The 15,777-nt window shown below is 41.0% G+C and overlaps 1 protein-coding gene across 3 annotated transcripts; it reads right to left on the reverse strand.

Moving 5' to 3' along the window:
• Nucleotides 1-38: 38 nt before the first annotated feature.
• Nucleotides 39-13,727, reverse strand: LOC116844140 (protein bicaudal D). Of its 3 annotated transcripts, none has more exons than XM_032815307.1 (8): nucleotides 11,133-13,727; nucleotides 10,374-10,514; nucleotides 9,179-10,015; nucleotides 8,844-8,990; nucleotides 8,561-8,593; nucleotides 7,372-7,801; nucleotides 7,001-7,255; nucleotides 39-6,333 (listed from the first exon to the last, which is right to left on the reverse strand). In XM_032815307.1, the coding sequence occupies exons 1-8, from the start codon at nucleotides 11,343-11,345 to the stop codon at nucleotides 6,053-6,055; spliced, it is 2,337 nt and encodes a 778-aa protein (XP_032671198.1). In that variant the 5' UTR covers nucleotides 11,346-13,727; the 3' UTR covers nucleotides 39-6,052. The 3 variants fall into 3 exon arrangements, with proteins under 3 accessions (XP_032671198.1, XP_032671206.1, XP_032671216.1); XM_032815325.1 differs by lacking the exon at nucleotides 39-6,333 and adding an exon at nucleotides 6,344-6,720; XM_032815315.1 differs by lacking the exon at nucleotides 8,561-8,593.
• Between the last annotated feature and the right edge of the window lie 2,050 nt (nucleotides 13,728-15,777).

Raw genomic sequence — 15,777 nt, forward strand, 5'->3', positions numbered from 1 at the left:
ACAATTAATAGACACAAAAAATTAATTTGCAGTCACTATCCTGTTACAAATGATTATATTTCACTTTATGTTACAAAAGGAATCTCTACTACGTATAGTGTACCATCGTTTAATAACGTCAACGCCAGGTACCACGAGCGTGGCTTGAATACGCACTTTGTCTTTTCGTCATTTTTTTTTAATCTTTTTTAGTTTTTTCTTTTAAATATCCCTTTGCAAATAATGTATCACTGACTGAACACCTATTTAACTGCTACGTCCAATCTAATTTAACATGACTGGCTGCGCGCCTCTGTGCTCCGATTAATTAATTCTCAATAAACGCAGAAGAATTACGAAGTTACTATGAACGGCGGCTGGTTCCGGATTTTTTTCTCTTTCTCTGTTCTATGTTAACGATTAATGATCTATACGGCTACGGAGAAAATATAATACGCTCGTTGACGTTCGTATATATCTATATATCTATATATATATATATATATATGCATGTTATAAATCGTTCGCTAATCTCCGCGATGTAATTGGTACGTTTTACATAATGTATGTATAATGCCGTAACGCTAGAAGTGCATTTACAATATGTACAGTTTTCTGGGTCCATGCTCAAGCACGAGGCAAAGCCAAGTCGTTGAAACTCGCTCTCCCTAATTAAAATAACGGGTACAGAGCGATAAGATTACGCCTGAATATCGATTCAGTCTGAATATCTCAGTGTAAATTAATTATTGTTTTATTCATTTACACTGATTTAGACTGAAATTCAGGACACAAATTTATGTAATATTATTGTTTTGCATCATTTTAAGCAGGACTGTATGATAAAGGTTTCTGTTTTTGTTTTCTCTTCTCAAATTAGAGTCAACATATATCAGACTCAAAAGATCTCGCCAGTAATTCATTAATTACATCTTCCTATGCTGATAGGTACTATCCGACATCAAATACCGAACGCTACGTCTATATTAAAGAATTTATCATATAAGTCTATGTAAAGATGTTAAAACCACGTAAAATTACACCTAATTCAGAAAAAAAAACTGATTTGTTTCCAACGGAGTGTCGGGTTAAAATTGAGCTATGTGTGTTCTGCATCAGGATGTATTGAGTAACATGTAATTAATAATGCCTAACAATCGGCACAATATGTTAAAGAATCGATATTGCTCCCAACGAAGTGATTTGATTCAACGGATGTTCGATAATCGCAACGACGACTGCGTAGCTACATTATTTCGCGAATCAAATTATTAATACATGCTCTCTCGTTGAGAGCAAGCTATTCTCGGCGCGCAATAGTATATGTTACATTACCAATTAGCAGCCTTCGACGTTGCTCGTCGACACGCGCGAATTCGCAAAATGATACTAACGACGTCGTCTGGTCGTCGTCTCGATTATCGCCGCCAATACGAAAAGAAATAAGAACGTTATTTCTTAACGTGACATGTGTGTGATGACTGAGTGAACGACAAAGTGTAAAAATATCTCGCGTACAAAGTGCGACATGGACCCGGTCGAAGTGCAATACACGCAAAGTCGTCTTCGGGACGTCTCACACGCATCGCAGATTACATCGAGTTCTCGCTCCGAGTCCTCCTTCTGGACAAAGTCATTCCCCAGCATGCGCGCTACGCTCGATCGATCTCTTAGCCTACGCCATTTACAGCTAATCGACTCGTTACTCGAGTCTCATTTTCTCTTTTTTTTTCTTTTTTAACTCCTAGTCTCACGTATTGTGATCTAAGCACACGACCAACGTCGGGAACATCACCGGGCGGGACGCAATGAGAGTTTTTGTGGAAGCCTTGAGCAAATCTGCCCGTCGTTCCAAGCCTCGTTTACCAATAATTGCAACGGGCAGATCCCGAATATTATTGTTCATAAAGCCAACAACATTCGCCCTTTGTTTCTTTTTTTTTTAATTTGACCTCAAAATCGCTCTTTCTCTTCTTTCTTTCTAGCTTACAAACACACTCTAAGCTTCTTAAACGCGTACTCGACAAGTAATTCGGTACACAAGGATTGAACGCCCTCCGAAACGTCTGAGGCGGTCTCCTCGAAAAATACGATTCACATCAGGAAATTTGGTGAATGGCTCAAATATCAGCCGAGCATTGAAATGATCGGTATAAAAATGTGAAATCATCGAGCGATCTTTATGACGAGACTTATGCGAGAAGTGAGAATTTCAAGGCGCAGAAGAAGAAGAAGAGAATCCTCTTCTCTGGAGGAGCATTCAAGACGACAGTTGACGAGATGGCGTAAATAGAAATACACGGCGCCGACACGCAACTTCTCTTACGAACGCGGAGGAACTTTATGAAGGACGCTAAATGTACGGAAGGAACCGTGTCGGTCCTTCGAAAGGACAGAATATCTTTGGCAGAAGTTGTCGAAGCTGTGCGCCTCCGCGACTGGACGACGCGCTAATCGTAATTCGCCAATCTGCGACAACGAATTTCAGAGACTGTGCGTCATCATCGTGATCCTTCGCAAAGTCGATCAACAAAAGCAATGCATTTAACTAATCTCAACGAGCGTAGAAATTGCACAATTCGTCTCATCGTGACGAAGTAATCTTATAGTTTTCAAAAATCTATCGGAACGCCATTCGATTCTTCACGCTTACGAACGTTATCATCGAATGTTGACAACTACGCGCAATCTCTGAATTACAATTATTCGCTATCGTCGCCGCTGTTAATTATAATGAAGATTTATCCTCCGACTTATTTCTGATGTCGGCGTCTCCAGTCGCGTCGAGCGGCGCGGACGGCTAGGTAAAAGTCGAGGACGAAGTTTCTCGTGAAAAATACGTGAGGATAGCTCCTTGAATCAACGGAAGAATCTTTCATTGCCCGGCTCGTTCCCGACGTTGGTACGAGGCGAAAAGGGAAGGGACGGTGGTCTGAGACTGGCTCGGTTTGTGGACACAAATTAGCTCGACCTGTGTCTAACGCCTAAGTGCGTGCGAATCTTGCGGAATTCCATGATCGTTTTTCCTGTGTGGGTGGTCAATACATAAGATTATCGAGTAAAACCTACTGCTCGCGTTACCATTCAGAGACAATTGCACCAACGCGGATGACGTAATCAAAAATAAGAACGCTTCTCATCCGTCTATATTGCAACGGTTAACTTAAACGGTTAACAGTTAACTTGAAAGCGCAAAATCTATTTCTAGAAAAAGAGGGAAACAGAGAGTCCCTGTAAGCAAGATTAATAATAATTATTATTGCAATAATATCTATTGCGAGTCAGTGCAACTGACTTTCAATAAACCGATAGTCTTCACTGATCGATTTGTCGACATTTAAACTTAGGTAACGCACAGAGAAGTAAAATTCTACACTGAAAATAAAAACGTATAAACGTATAAACGAATTGAAAGATCAGAGAAAATCGCTTTATTCTAAATGCGAATAGAGCGTGATTGACGGTTGGATCGTAGAAAACGGAAAACAGGATCCCCATTCGCAACACGCGTTGTAGACACAGATGACGCTATAATTACATGATATAGATATAATAATAGCGACAACTGATCAATCAATTTATACATTGATTGATGAACGATCGATAAATTCTCTTTAGATATTCGTCTTAATACGAGCGACGAAGTCGACAGGCAATAATAATAATAATAATAAAAATAGTAATAGAGTATAATAATAATAATAAAAAGATAATAGCAATAGAGCCATAGTAACAGATTTGATTGAAGACAACCTATGACATGATTAAATCGTATATATAAATTCATTTTCGCAGGATGCTCCTTTACATTCATTGCATTTTGAATGTATGCACTTCAACAACAATAATAACGTTAATAATAATAATTAATACATGGGTTCGTAAAATACTGACGTACAATCGGTGCATAAATCGTTAAAGGTCGAGCATCGATCACATTGTGGCTGTTTCGATTGGAATGACTGCTTTCTGCAATGGCAAACTATAAATTATAAATATGAGTATAATACTAGGGGGAACACGTGCACGATGTATCTACAAAGAATACTAAAGTAAAAGAGCACCCTGCGTAACACACACATGTGTGAGCACATATATATATCACGTTTACACTTCTACAAAAGTATAAGACAACGATAACCGATAAAACTGTAATAATCAGAGCTCCTCTCGCGTGCGCCTTTTTTTAAATAAAAAAAGCCATTACTCGTAACCCCATCAGAGGCCAGTGGTCATTATGCTTGAATAAATGTTAAAATTGATGTGTGCCTCGCGAAGCGCTTTGCCAATAAAAACACATACACATCTAGATAAATAATAATTATAACAAATGATAAAAGTTACGCTAAAGAATAGCTGCATCTCTAATACATTTAATTATCATTGCAATAATTAAGCCTAATAAACGATACGTGCATTTAATTAGCTGCCGCTAGAAGTCAGTAAAATTGACGTGGACCACTTAGGCCGCGTTACATGAACTTGATTATGGAGAAAAGAACGAGGTATCTGCAGAGAAGATGGCAAAGGTCCTAGATACAAACAAGCTAAATGAAGACCCGTGAGAGTCTTATGGTCGCGTATATCACATATCGCGCAAAGTATTGGCAATACTTCCCGAACGTGATGCGGACGTTCCGGCCCGACTCTCCTCAGTGGCACGAACAACCGAAATCCCCGCGATTAACAACGAGATTGCGAGAACGTTTATCGATGCCGACGAAAAAGATAAGCAAGTGGACAACACGTGAGGAATACAACTTTTCAAAATATTTGCTCGAAGAAAATCATCGGATAAAATAAGCGAGCGTGAGGCGGAATATTCGATGCATCCGACTATCGTTTTGTGTCAGCTTTTATTACGAGGTTGACCTGAGAGGTTCTCTACTTGGAAGATAGATCCCTACGTCCTGTTTTACTCGGCTACCGATTAATAAAACTTTTCGAGAGTCTACTTGCCTACGACATTCCGTTCCGCTACTTTGATTATAAACGCTACCGGTCACGCGCGATATCGATATTGTCTCTATGGTATGCAATGTAAAATCCGCCATCGTTCTATCTATCTACCTACAAACGGTGCACGTGCCTTCCGTCGTGCGTCCCCCTTTTCCTTCTTTCTTCTTTTTTCTCCCCTAACGTACGTGAAAGCGTTTCGCCGGTCCACGGACGGTTACTATGCTACGCGCACTGTCAACGGGATATCCTTGGAGTCGCCGTGGCGACGAGGAATCGTTAGGAAATACGTGAAGCGTTAATAAATTAAGCATGCTGAAGCGATAGTTGGCGGAGCTCGATGAGCTCTTGAGTCGACAACCGAAAGCAGAGTGTTGCCTCTGTACGGTGAAAAAAAAAAAGAAGCAACGAGAACGAAAACGGATCGAACATTCGCACGTTAATTCGCACTCAACGGCATCACAAAGAACGCGGCTGAAGCGCGTTTCATACATAGAGAACGTAGTAGAAACGTTAAAACGTTAAAACTCACGAGTAGCAAACCCACGCTGCAGAGAGCACAAGGTCGCTTCAACGAAGGTTTCTTCTTTATCCTACACCCCTTAAATTCCTCTATTAACAATAGTGGTAACACAAGGCAGAGCTCTCCCCGAAGAGACTCTATGATATGGAGCAAAATTCACGGGGCATTAAACTGAACATTTCGCACAATCTTTAAAACGTCCTTTCTTACTTCCCCCGCATTCATCGAGCGCAATTTTTCTTCCAATTATAGTGAGGACGGCGTCATAATTTTCTGTTTTCTTATCTTTCTCTCTCTCTCTCTCTCTCTCACTTCAACCATTTAACATGCCCGCCCGCCTGTCCGTCTCTTTTGCAAAAATACGTCTCGCGAGAACGTTATTATTCTCGATATTACTGCGCACGTATCTACGAGACCGCGGACGTGACGTCTCATTTCTAACGAAGGAGAAGTCAATTATACTCACTAGAGTCCTCTAAGCCCACGACAATCGCGGTGCCGCGGTAAGTCGCGACAACGAGCAGTAGAAAAATTTGAAAAGGTTCAAAATCCTTGCTTCTCTCAGAATATCTTGCTCCACATCTTCATCATTTTCTAGAAGAAGTCTCTGCCTAAGTGGGGACGGTTCGTCTGTTGCGACAGTCGCGGTCTACCGCGGCCATTCGCGCCGGCGGCGTGCCGCCTGGTATTACGCAGCTCCCGGTCGACTTCCAGTTCCTCCAGTTTCATAGTGAGACCGAGCTTCTGCTGCACCGCCAAACGCAGCAGCTGATTCAGCGTCTTCCGGTCGTCCTCCGCCACAGCGAGCTGCCGTTGAAGCTCGTCGACTTGCGTCACGTACTCTTCGCAGCGTGCAGCGAACATTGCACGCAGACCTGGAGAGTGTATGGTTAGCAGGGTTTAACACGATGTAGAGATAAGCGAGCGACAGAGTCAGAACGCGCCCGACAAATAGCGTATCTAATTCCTCGTGGAGGGAGAATTGAACGGCAAACCAGGCATCTCGATTAATCGTTGAACATTGTTACGTTTGATATATTTATGTAGCATAAAATGTTATATGGCAGAAAAACGCGCACCAAGCAGTTGAAGCCAGATGTACATTGATGCATCGTGTTCCAAAACTGTTCTCGACTAGTCACACTTAAGAATGAATCGCGCGGATCATTTTTATGCGATGCAATAATTATGGCACAGGACGAGAGCGTTTGAAAAATCGATCGTGGTACCCCAGAGAATTAACAGCAGAGCATTCATAATAGCTGATAGCGAGAGTATTTTTAATGTCGTGTTAGTGGGCATGTGTTAGGAAAACAAAACGTAAAAAAACAAAGTTAAATTATTGAATTTCACTGACAAACTGTGAGACTTATAAAATCATTTTGCAAAAAGGAGATGTTTAATAAAGTTTCACACGGCAACTATCAGCTATCTCAATGGGATCTGTTCTTTTTCTTTTTCACAGGCAGCTTTTTATGAAATATTAAAGAATCTTGATAGTGTGGCGAAGGCAGAACAAGAAGTGCAAAGTCAAATACTCACTTGAGAACGTCGCGGCATTTTCCTTCAGCATCCTAAGTTCATTCCTCAGTTTGAGCATCGTCTCGTTCACGATGCTCTTTTCGTTCTCATATTTGCTCTTCAGATTCGTCAACGCTACTTCAGCCGTGTTCTTATTCGATTTGAGTACCGTTCTTAACGTGGCAATCTGTTCCCGTTTAGCGGACAACAAGGCCTTTAACCTGATGACTTGCTCTTGAAGGTCCGTTACCTCTGCCTTGTTTTCGTTGACAGAAGCTGCGAAGAGAACAGAAGTTTAGGACAAATTTGAAAATTAAATTGTCATTACAAAACTAGAGATCTATCTGTATCATAAAATCAAAACCTTCTTAACAAAGTATTTGCGCATTCACCTTCACAAACGTTGCAGACATTGGACTGCATTCCTTTGACTTTAGACAGTTCGATCGTGTGCTCCACCGAGCTTCTGAGATGCTTTATTTGGTCCATCGCCGTCTCTATGTGTTTCGCAATTTCCTTCGCCTTACTGAGACTCTCCAGATCCTTGATCTTAATGTCGGTCTTAAACAAGGTTCGGCACCAGTCCATTTTGCTGCTCTCCTCCTCCTTCTCGGGAACAATCTTCTCGTGATCCAGTACCACTCTCGAAGGAGTCTCGCCGTTGACAGTACACACGTGGTGATAGAGTTGCGCGAGTTCCTCCGAGAGATTCTGGAGGTCGTTCTGAGCGGAATCGAGGAAGCCACCTGCTTCCGCGGTGAGTTTCGACAGAGTGGACACGTCTGACTCGAGTTGCATGCTTCTCTGTTCAGTGTCCAAGAGCTGAAATGAAAGAACGGAATGTTAGTCGCGTGAACGAAAGCGCGATACCAGTCGTAATAAATGCATTAGGTACGCTTTGCTTGATACTGCGTGTTTGTCGGAAGTTGTTCGTGAGACGAGTTTGCAAAACTCGAGTGGTGGTAGTAGTAGTAGTATTTTTTTTTTTTAGGATCGAGTACGCAGTTTTTTGCGAGTACTACGATAGACTTTGCGAGAATATGGCATACGTCGTGTACGATTTCTCTTGTCTGAGCATCGTGCAAAAGAGGCTCGGCGAGTACGACACATGCTACGTTAGATGCGTACGAAATTGATAATAGGAGGAGAGTGATATCAATTCTGAGAGACTTGTTGTTCCTAAGCGTATTCTATTGTTGAAAAAAGCCACGGTGCATAGCGTATTACGATCCGTACGTCGTCCCTTTCGAGCGATTTATAATGATGTTCATTCGTTCAGATGCTAATGCGAAAGGGCGATCCGCGTGTGAGAATAAAAGGTACAAGTCTGCAGGTAGCTGTCTCTCCGAGAGAAATATTCTCACACGTGAATACACATTCAATGGAGCGATGGTGAATTCGTCAGTAGCTTCGGAAATATATGTGGTTAAATATGTATAAAGAGAAGATCAGAGGAAGCGATGTATATGGGTTGTTAGGACACTGAAAAGCGAAAATTTGTACGGATCATTAGAGGAGCCAACAAGACAAATTGTTATTGAATAATTTGGTAAATACGTCAAGGGGACCACACGTTCCAACCTTTTCTCGAAGGCTCTTCTCTGACTCGGGTATCTGAAACGCCACAATTTCTATTCAAGGTAACCGAATTTTGCATGACGTTTACGCCAGTATCGTACACACACACAAACACATTATATTCTTGCCATTACCAAATTCTTACTCTTCCTCTTTTTCATTTCTCTCTATATCTTACAATAGTCTGTTTTAACTTACGCTTCCGCTCTTCGTCGCGACATCGCGACAATGCCGTTGTGAGTGTATCTTCGAGAAATCGCGTGATGAAATACGATGAAATTCGTACCTTATTTCTCAGATTCGTCAGCTCCGTTCTCAGCTGCTGCGTCGAGTCGGACACGGCCAAGCCATTCTCCAACTCCGCCAGGTCTTTTTGCAATTGGGCAATCTCGCGAGCGGACATGGTACTCCATTGATGGTACTGCACAATAGCCTGTAAAAATGATAAAATATCATTAATGTTTCATTCGGGTACTGCAAAATGCAACTCATTTATCATGCAAGATACAACACAATTGTCATACAAAATGCAACTCAATTTGTTGCATCTCGTTTCTCTTTCACCCATTATTAACTTTAATTTGTTTAAATTGAGAGACCATAATATATATGCGAATATACTTGGTTGAGTTTATCCAGCGTCGTTTCTTCGCTCTGCTTCTCGGGTAATTTCGAGTGAAGATGATGTAACGATTGCACATGTGCTGCCAGCTGCACTATTCGCGCAACGAACGTCTGCAGCTCGCCCTGGCTCTTCTCGACCGCGTACTGCGACTCGCGTAGATTTTGCATGAGATGAGCCTTCTCGGTCTCCGCAAGCTCCAGTTGCTTCTCCAGCTTCTTCAGCTCGTTCAGATGAATCTCAGAGAATAAGTCGACCTGCTTGTCAGTTGCAGACGTGCCCGGCTCTTGCGTTTTCAGATCCGCCTCAATTCTGCGCAATGCAGGCGAGTCGTCCTCGCCGTCGCTGCATATCGTCTGATCTTCTGTGATGCCGCGGATGGAGAGCGCGAGATTGCTAAGGTTATAAATCGATTCGCTGTTAATCCGCTGATCCAGCTCTTTCTTTAGGGCGTACTTGGCCTCGCGCTCAGCCTGTAAAGACTCAAGAGCCTCCTCCATCTGCTTCTCTGCTATCTTCTTCAGATTCGTCAGTTCTTCAACCTGGCTGTTAAATAATTCAACCTCCTCTGTCAATCTGCGAATTTCGTGTTTGGCACCTTCGAATTCCACCTGACTGGACCGCAAACCGGACACTTGCTTCTGCAATGAGATGTTCTCATCCTCTAACTCAGAGTAGTCCTGAAGCAGGCGAGTCTCACGGAACCTGCATTCCCGTAATTCCGTTCGCAACGATTTGCGTTCCGTCTCCGCCTGCTGATGATCCTTCCCGACTTCCTCGCGCTCCTGCAACGCGTGATCACGTTCCACCTCCACACGTTCCAATTCATGACGTAGCTGAAACAAGAAACTTAACACGTCAGACAGGAAAATGTTTCGCACAGGCATTGTAGTTCACACAGTAACAATTACTCTATAAAATTAATAATTTTTTATTAATTGTGTTACTATAAAATTAATTATATTTTATTAATTGTATTACTATAAAATTAATTATATTTTAGCAACTAAAATATGCTATTAAAACATTTGCTATGTCTCTAGTAAAATTTACTATATTCCTTAGCAAGATGAATCTTAACAGTCTACTTCTGGACTACTAAAACCATGATAAAATGAAAAAGAATTTATATGAAAGAAAACTACATATTCTCTTCAAGTAGAAACTGACAATTATAACTAATTCAATACACACCTGTTTTGTTTCATTCTCTAGCTCTATAATCTGTGTTTGCAAAGAAGTTTCACGAGCAGCACTCTCACTCAGAAGACTCTCTTCTTGCTCAATGCCGCTCTTTGTGGTCAACTTTGTAGTTGTCTGGAACTTTGCGAGGGCCTAAAATAATAACAGAATATACTTTATTCCTGCTCACATAAGTGTGCAACAAGTGATAAAAGTAACTTAAGATTGTTCAACTCAAAATTGTTCAAAGCTTGACACAAGATGTACCTCTTTTAAATTTTACTTCACAGATTCAACTACAAATACTTTCATTCAGTTTTTGATATACATTTTTTAATAAAACTAGTCATAATTATACAAACACAAGCGAGTGAATTAAGTGGCCAAAACAGATATAGCGAACAAATCACTCTGTTGCCTATATTCTCCTGATTTGTACTTATTTGATACATTTGCTGGAGAACAACTTATGCAGCTAATTCACAGACTTACTTTGACTGAATTCTAAATTAAATTCTACTTTAAAAGAGCAATTAAACAATTTTCTCCAACTTTCTACTTTATACTTTGCTCCAATATAACTCTGCTCCAAATTAATCCATGTCTTATGTTTTATGAAGCATTAATTAACGTTCCCACAAGGGAACTGTTGCAAGGACAGAATAAATTCCCTCTCACTCTTCCCCTCTTTCGCGCCGTGTAGGCGGGCGTGTCGAAGCAGACGCGTGTCCAAGCAGACAGCTGCGCTCCGAAAAGTCTCATCGCACTAACCTCCTGCGTGATCTCCAGTTCATGTTTCGTGTTTTCGTAGAGGGCCTCGAGGTCGTTGCATCGTTGCTGCAGAGCCGACTTCTCCTCGAGCAACGCGAGTCCGTACTGCGCCGACTGTATCTTCTCGGTAGAGGCTAAATCGAGCTCGCGTGACAACCGCTCGATCTCGGTCCTCAGCTCCTCGAGCCCGACCCCGTTGACGGCGGCGGCCATTGCTGCTTGCGTCGACTGCTCGACGGGGATGACGGCGACGGTAACGGTGACGGGAGCGGTGGCGGTGGCGGCGTCGGCGTCGACGACAACAACGACGACGACGACGAAGATGACGGCGATGTCTCTTATCCTCTGAACGTTGTTATCCTCCTCTTCTTCTTCCTCCTCCTCCTCCCCCTGCGTTTGCTGCACCAGCTCTTTAGCAGCTTGTCGTTATCACGAGTGGAACGCACAGACGCCGGTCGCCGTGGTTGCACGTCTTGAGCGCGGACGCATCCTTCGATTTAACTCGCTCAGACACGTCGATGTCCTCTTGTCCGCGATAGGACAGCAACACGAGTTCTCGCGTCCGCTATTTCTCCTCTCCTCGACACTCTGCCACCACCTTCTCCTTTTCACATCCTCCTCGCGAGCGAGCCACTGCCGCGAGCCACTCGCCGATTTTGACAGACATGCGACGACGACGACGACGACGACGATTCGGCGGCCACGAAGGGGCGCGCGGTGGGCGGCGGAGTCGAGGACGAGGTCATGCAAACAACCGGATGCATGTTCCGCGTTCGCGTCCGTCGTCAATTCGGCCTTTTAACCCGTTTCGGTATTCCGCTCGTCCAGGCGCGCGCACCTCAGTGCCGGCGCTACTGGGCCGGGCGCCCTTGAATCTGGGATAAATTTTACAACTTTGCAAATTTCTAGTAAGTGACTTTTGCTCCCTTAAATTCGCCCGTCAAGTTGCATAGACTTTTCATTCGACAAACTAGTCATCAGAAAACTATTCCGTCGTGAGAGCACTATTACATATATTTATTTTTCGCGCGCGTATTTTATTTCTAATAATAATTTTATTTCTTTTAATAAAAAGTTCTTCTTTCTTCTTAGTTCTCGTAAGTGTCTTCTGTTTACTTAGCTTATTAGTTAGTATAAATTCACGAGTATTTACAAAAAAAGCGTGTTTAAAATAAAAAATAATTCAAAGTTGTCGTTCAGCTTAAAAGTCTTTCGACTTTTAAATAAATTTCTTCCAAAATCATTGAATGGATTAAAATGTTTTATCCTGCAATGGCACGAAGCGCTGATATTTTCTCAGTGATCTCTCATTAAAGGTAGCATATTCAGGTAATACGCATCGTTTTACAAACGATTCTAAAATGTTAAATATATTTAGAAAATCTATGTGAAACCAATATATGCTATTAGCTAATCACTTATTCGCAAGTTTCTAAAACCAGTATTAGTAATCGTTATTTGAAAAATAACCTTACCTAAATAAGATATTCAGATTTGAACACACAGTTAGATGTGAATTTTTCTGTTGAATTGCGATTACAAATATAATGTCGTATATATTGCGTGATTTAAGTATGAAAAACTCAAATCTAACTCGAAATTTATACTTAAGTATCTCACGTGAGGTAAGTTTCAAGTAATGGTTATTAATACTAACTTTGACTAAATGTCAAAGGAGGTGAAAGGTTAAGACTCTGTACTTTATGTAGCGAGTCCTTCGATTTCTAATTAAAAAATTATGCAACATGATACCACTTATAACGTCGCGCGGATATAGCGAAGTATCGTGCCACGTATATCCAACGATATTTATATCGTGTACGCACGAGAGAAGTCAATATTTGTGTTCTCCGTCGTGTCATGTGGTTATTTATAATTCTTTCGCCGAACTAATGGAAACAACATGAAATTACAGTGTGATCTACGAAGTTATAGATTACACGTTGATAAAACGTACGCGAAATTACGTTCGCTTTGTAACAACGCACATAAATTTTGGTAAAGCGTATAAGAGCGAACGTGCGCAAAATTCACGAGGTACATACATACAGATGGACACGATACGTGGACAATTGCTAATTAATATTCACCGAGTCTATTACGCATTTACGATGACACACCGAATTGCGTAGATGCGCGGCCCAGAGCATGCGTACATTAGCAAAAGATTACGTAATTCACTTCTAGCCAGCGATCTATACATGTGCAGAAGGGTATATCATATCACTCGTCGATGTGATCGAGCTGATCATTAGTTGTGAACTCACCAGCGACCAACCTACAGATTTTTCGCCGTGTCATTACGCATTAATTCCGTTTAACGAGCGAATCAGCCGAATCCCATAGTCTAATTTTCAACGCTGCAAGCATGGAAAGAATACATTGTACGTTAATTTTGTCGCTTTATTAGCATGAATGAAAATCACTTTCGTGTGTTGTAAGCGTCGAAAACCGAATCCAATAAAATGATACTTCGATTACAAATGTATCGTATAATTGGAAGCAACGCATATGTTAAAATAATTTGAAACACACATAATTTATATATATATATATATATATATATATATATATATATATATATATATAAACTATAATCAATTACACTTTCACTCTTAATATTCGTAAATTTTCACACAAAAATTTAAATTCAGGTGCCACTCCTGTAAACTTATCGTAGACGCATTCGGTTTCAATTTAAACGGCAAGAACATCTCCGTATTGAAATATCCAACAAGGGAACGAAAAGAAAACTCATTTGCCTCTCCATACACATTCTATTTCAAAAATTCAGTTTAAAAACATAACTTCGAATACTTCACAATCCTTTTATTAGTTTGTAGCCATTTTGTTTTTTTCACTTCTTCCTCTTCATCCTCCTTGTCTTCTTCCTTCTTTCTTTCTCGCTCTCTCTCACTCTCTCTCTCGTTTGTTTTTTTTAAGTATTAATAGATTAGTTTAATATATAAGTCGAGCCGTGGACCCGGCGTGCGCCGCCGGTCGAATTAAATTCATACACTGTAACAGTCGTATTCTTTACAATATTCGTACGTAAGTCTTGTAGCAGAGACAAAAGCGCAGGTGCCCTAATCGCACTCCTTTCTTATAGTTTTCATATAATTATTTGTATGTTCGTCTGAATCTCTGATGCTACCGATGTACTCGGACTCTGATAAAATTATTGATTATACGATTGAATTATCCGGAGAAAAAACGATTGTGTGACCTGTGATGGTCAGTTATTTAGTAATGTTCAGAGTAGTCCCTTTCATATATCATTAATACAGAGATATATCGTGCATCATATACACGCTAGTAGTGGTTACCGATCTGACACAGTGTTCTCTATAATATATCATATATCATATATCATATTACCAGTAACTAACTCAACGATATCAGTGACATAATATAAAAACCGTTAAATTACGACACAATAAATGTATATTCATCTGCAATTTGATATATTTATATCGTAGCTTCCCAATTCTAATCTCTAGGAATAAAAGATAAAGTATAATTATATAATTAAATTACATGTGGCCTACATGTAGACTAAGTGTAACCGGTAATTGTATATAATCATTGGTATATGAAACAGAACAAAAAGCATATAATATATCCAAAAAAATATATATCCTTCAAGATCTTCAAGAAGAAATGCGAGAAACTAGGACGTCTATCGTATATAACTCAAATCTGACTCACTTCTGATCCCTCTTTGTTCTTTCAAAACACAGGATTAATTGAGCCAAGATCGAAGTCTATTTACATACGCGATGGAAAATGATTAAACGCAGTACGTACTAATCCGACCGAAAGACGTCCTAATCTTCCATGTTTTAGTGCAATTTAAATTTTTAATAAAATAAATTTGTGACAAGTCTTAGACACAGTACAGTCTTCATATATATGTCTCTCAGACAATTGATTTTGGTCCGAAGAACTTTATGTGAGACACGCAAGTCCACGTACCGGTAGCACTAGAGAGACGTCACGGTCTGATATAGCGAAGTACAATTTGTTTGATCCTCTCCAAATCTCGTCGTGAGTACTAACACACCGAAACTACGCAATGAGATCCGGTATTAAGTCTCGAACAGAGTGTGTAATTAAGTGTACAAAATCGTTATTTTTGCAGGACACCTGGGTTACCGCGAAATTACATCTCGGGCCGCGTCGGCCCGGGCCTTCCTTCCACCGAGATAGTCAGGCACGCCTGGCTTCTGAACGTTAAATACACAATTGTCGCTGCTGGTAAAACCACTTTTGAGCTCGCACGCGGACGAATTGTGCGGATTCTTTGCGTGTTTTTCTTCTTCTATTTCTTCTTCTTCTTCTTTCGAGCAATCGGCATGATCCATGCGCGCACGCACGATCCGTCCGCGTGTTCATCTTTCGGACTAAACAAAGACTCGCCCCGTTCAACTTCGAAGATGTCGAGGGTATACTGTAATATATGTCGCGTTGCATATAAGCATGAAAATGGTCCAGTATGTTCAGAAAGTAGTTGGAATTCTAAAAACGCGTCTCTTACCCTAATTGCGTTGCTCGCGTTGTATTTTTTTTTTAATTTTTATGAACACTGCGTACTGCGATCGTATGTACTTGCGTCGCGGCCTCGCCAACGCGATTTTATCGTGTG

Source organism: Odontomachus brunneus, unplaced genomic scaffold, assembly GCF_010583005.1.
Source record: "Odontomachus brunneus isolate Ranch 3 - 2012 unplaced genomic scaffold, Obru_v1 Obru_scaffold_003, whole genome shotgun sequence".
Lineage (NCBI taxonomy): Eukaryota > Metazoa > Arthropoda > Insecta > Hymenoptera > Formicidae > Odontomachus > Odontomachus brunneus.

Excerpts from the sequence above, each read along its gene's own strand:
- LOC116844140 (XM_032815307.1), bottom strand. The coding sequence starts at position 11,345 with ATGGCCGCCGCCGTCAACGGGGTCGGGCTCGAGGAGCTGAGGACCGAG. Across the intron at positions 8,991-9,178 it reads CGCTGGATAAACTCAACCAA|GCTATTGTGCAGTACCATCA; the intron begins GTATATTCGCAT and ends TCATTTTTACAG. Across the intron at positions 8,594-8,843 it reads TGACGAATCTGAGAAATAAG|ATACCCGAGTCAGAGAAGAG; the intron begins GTACGAATTTCA and ends GTGGCGTTTCAG.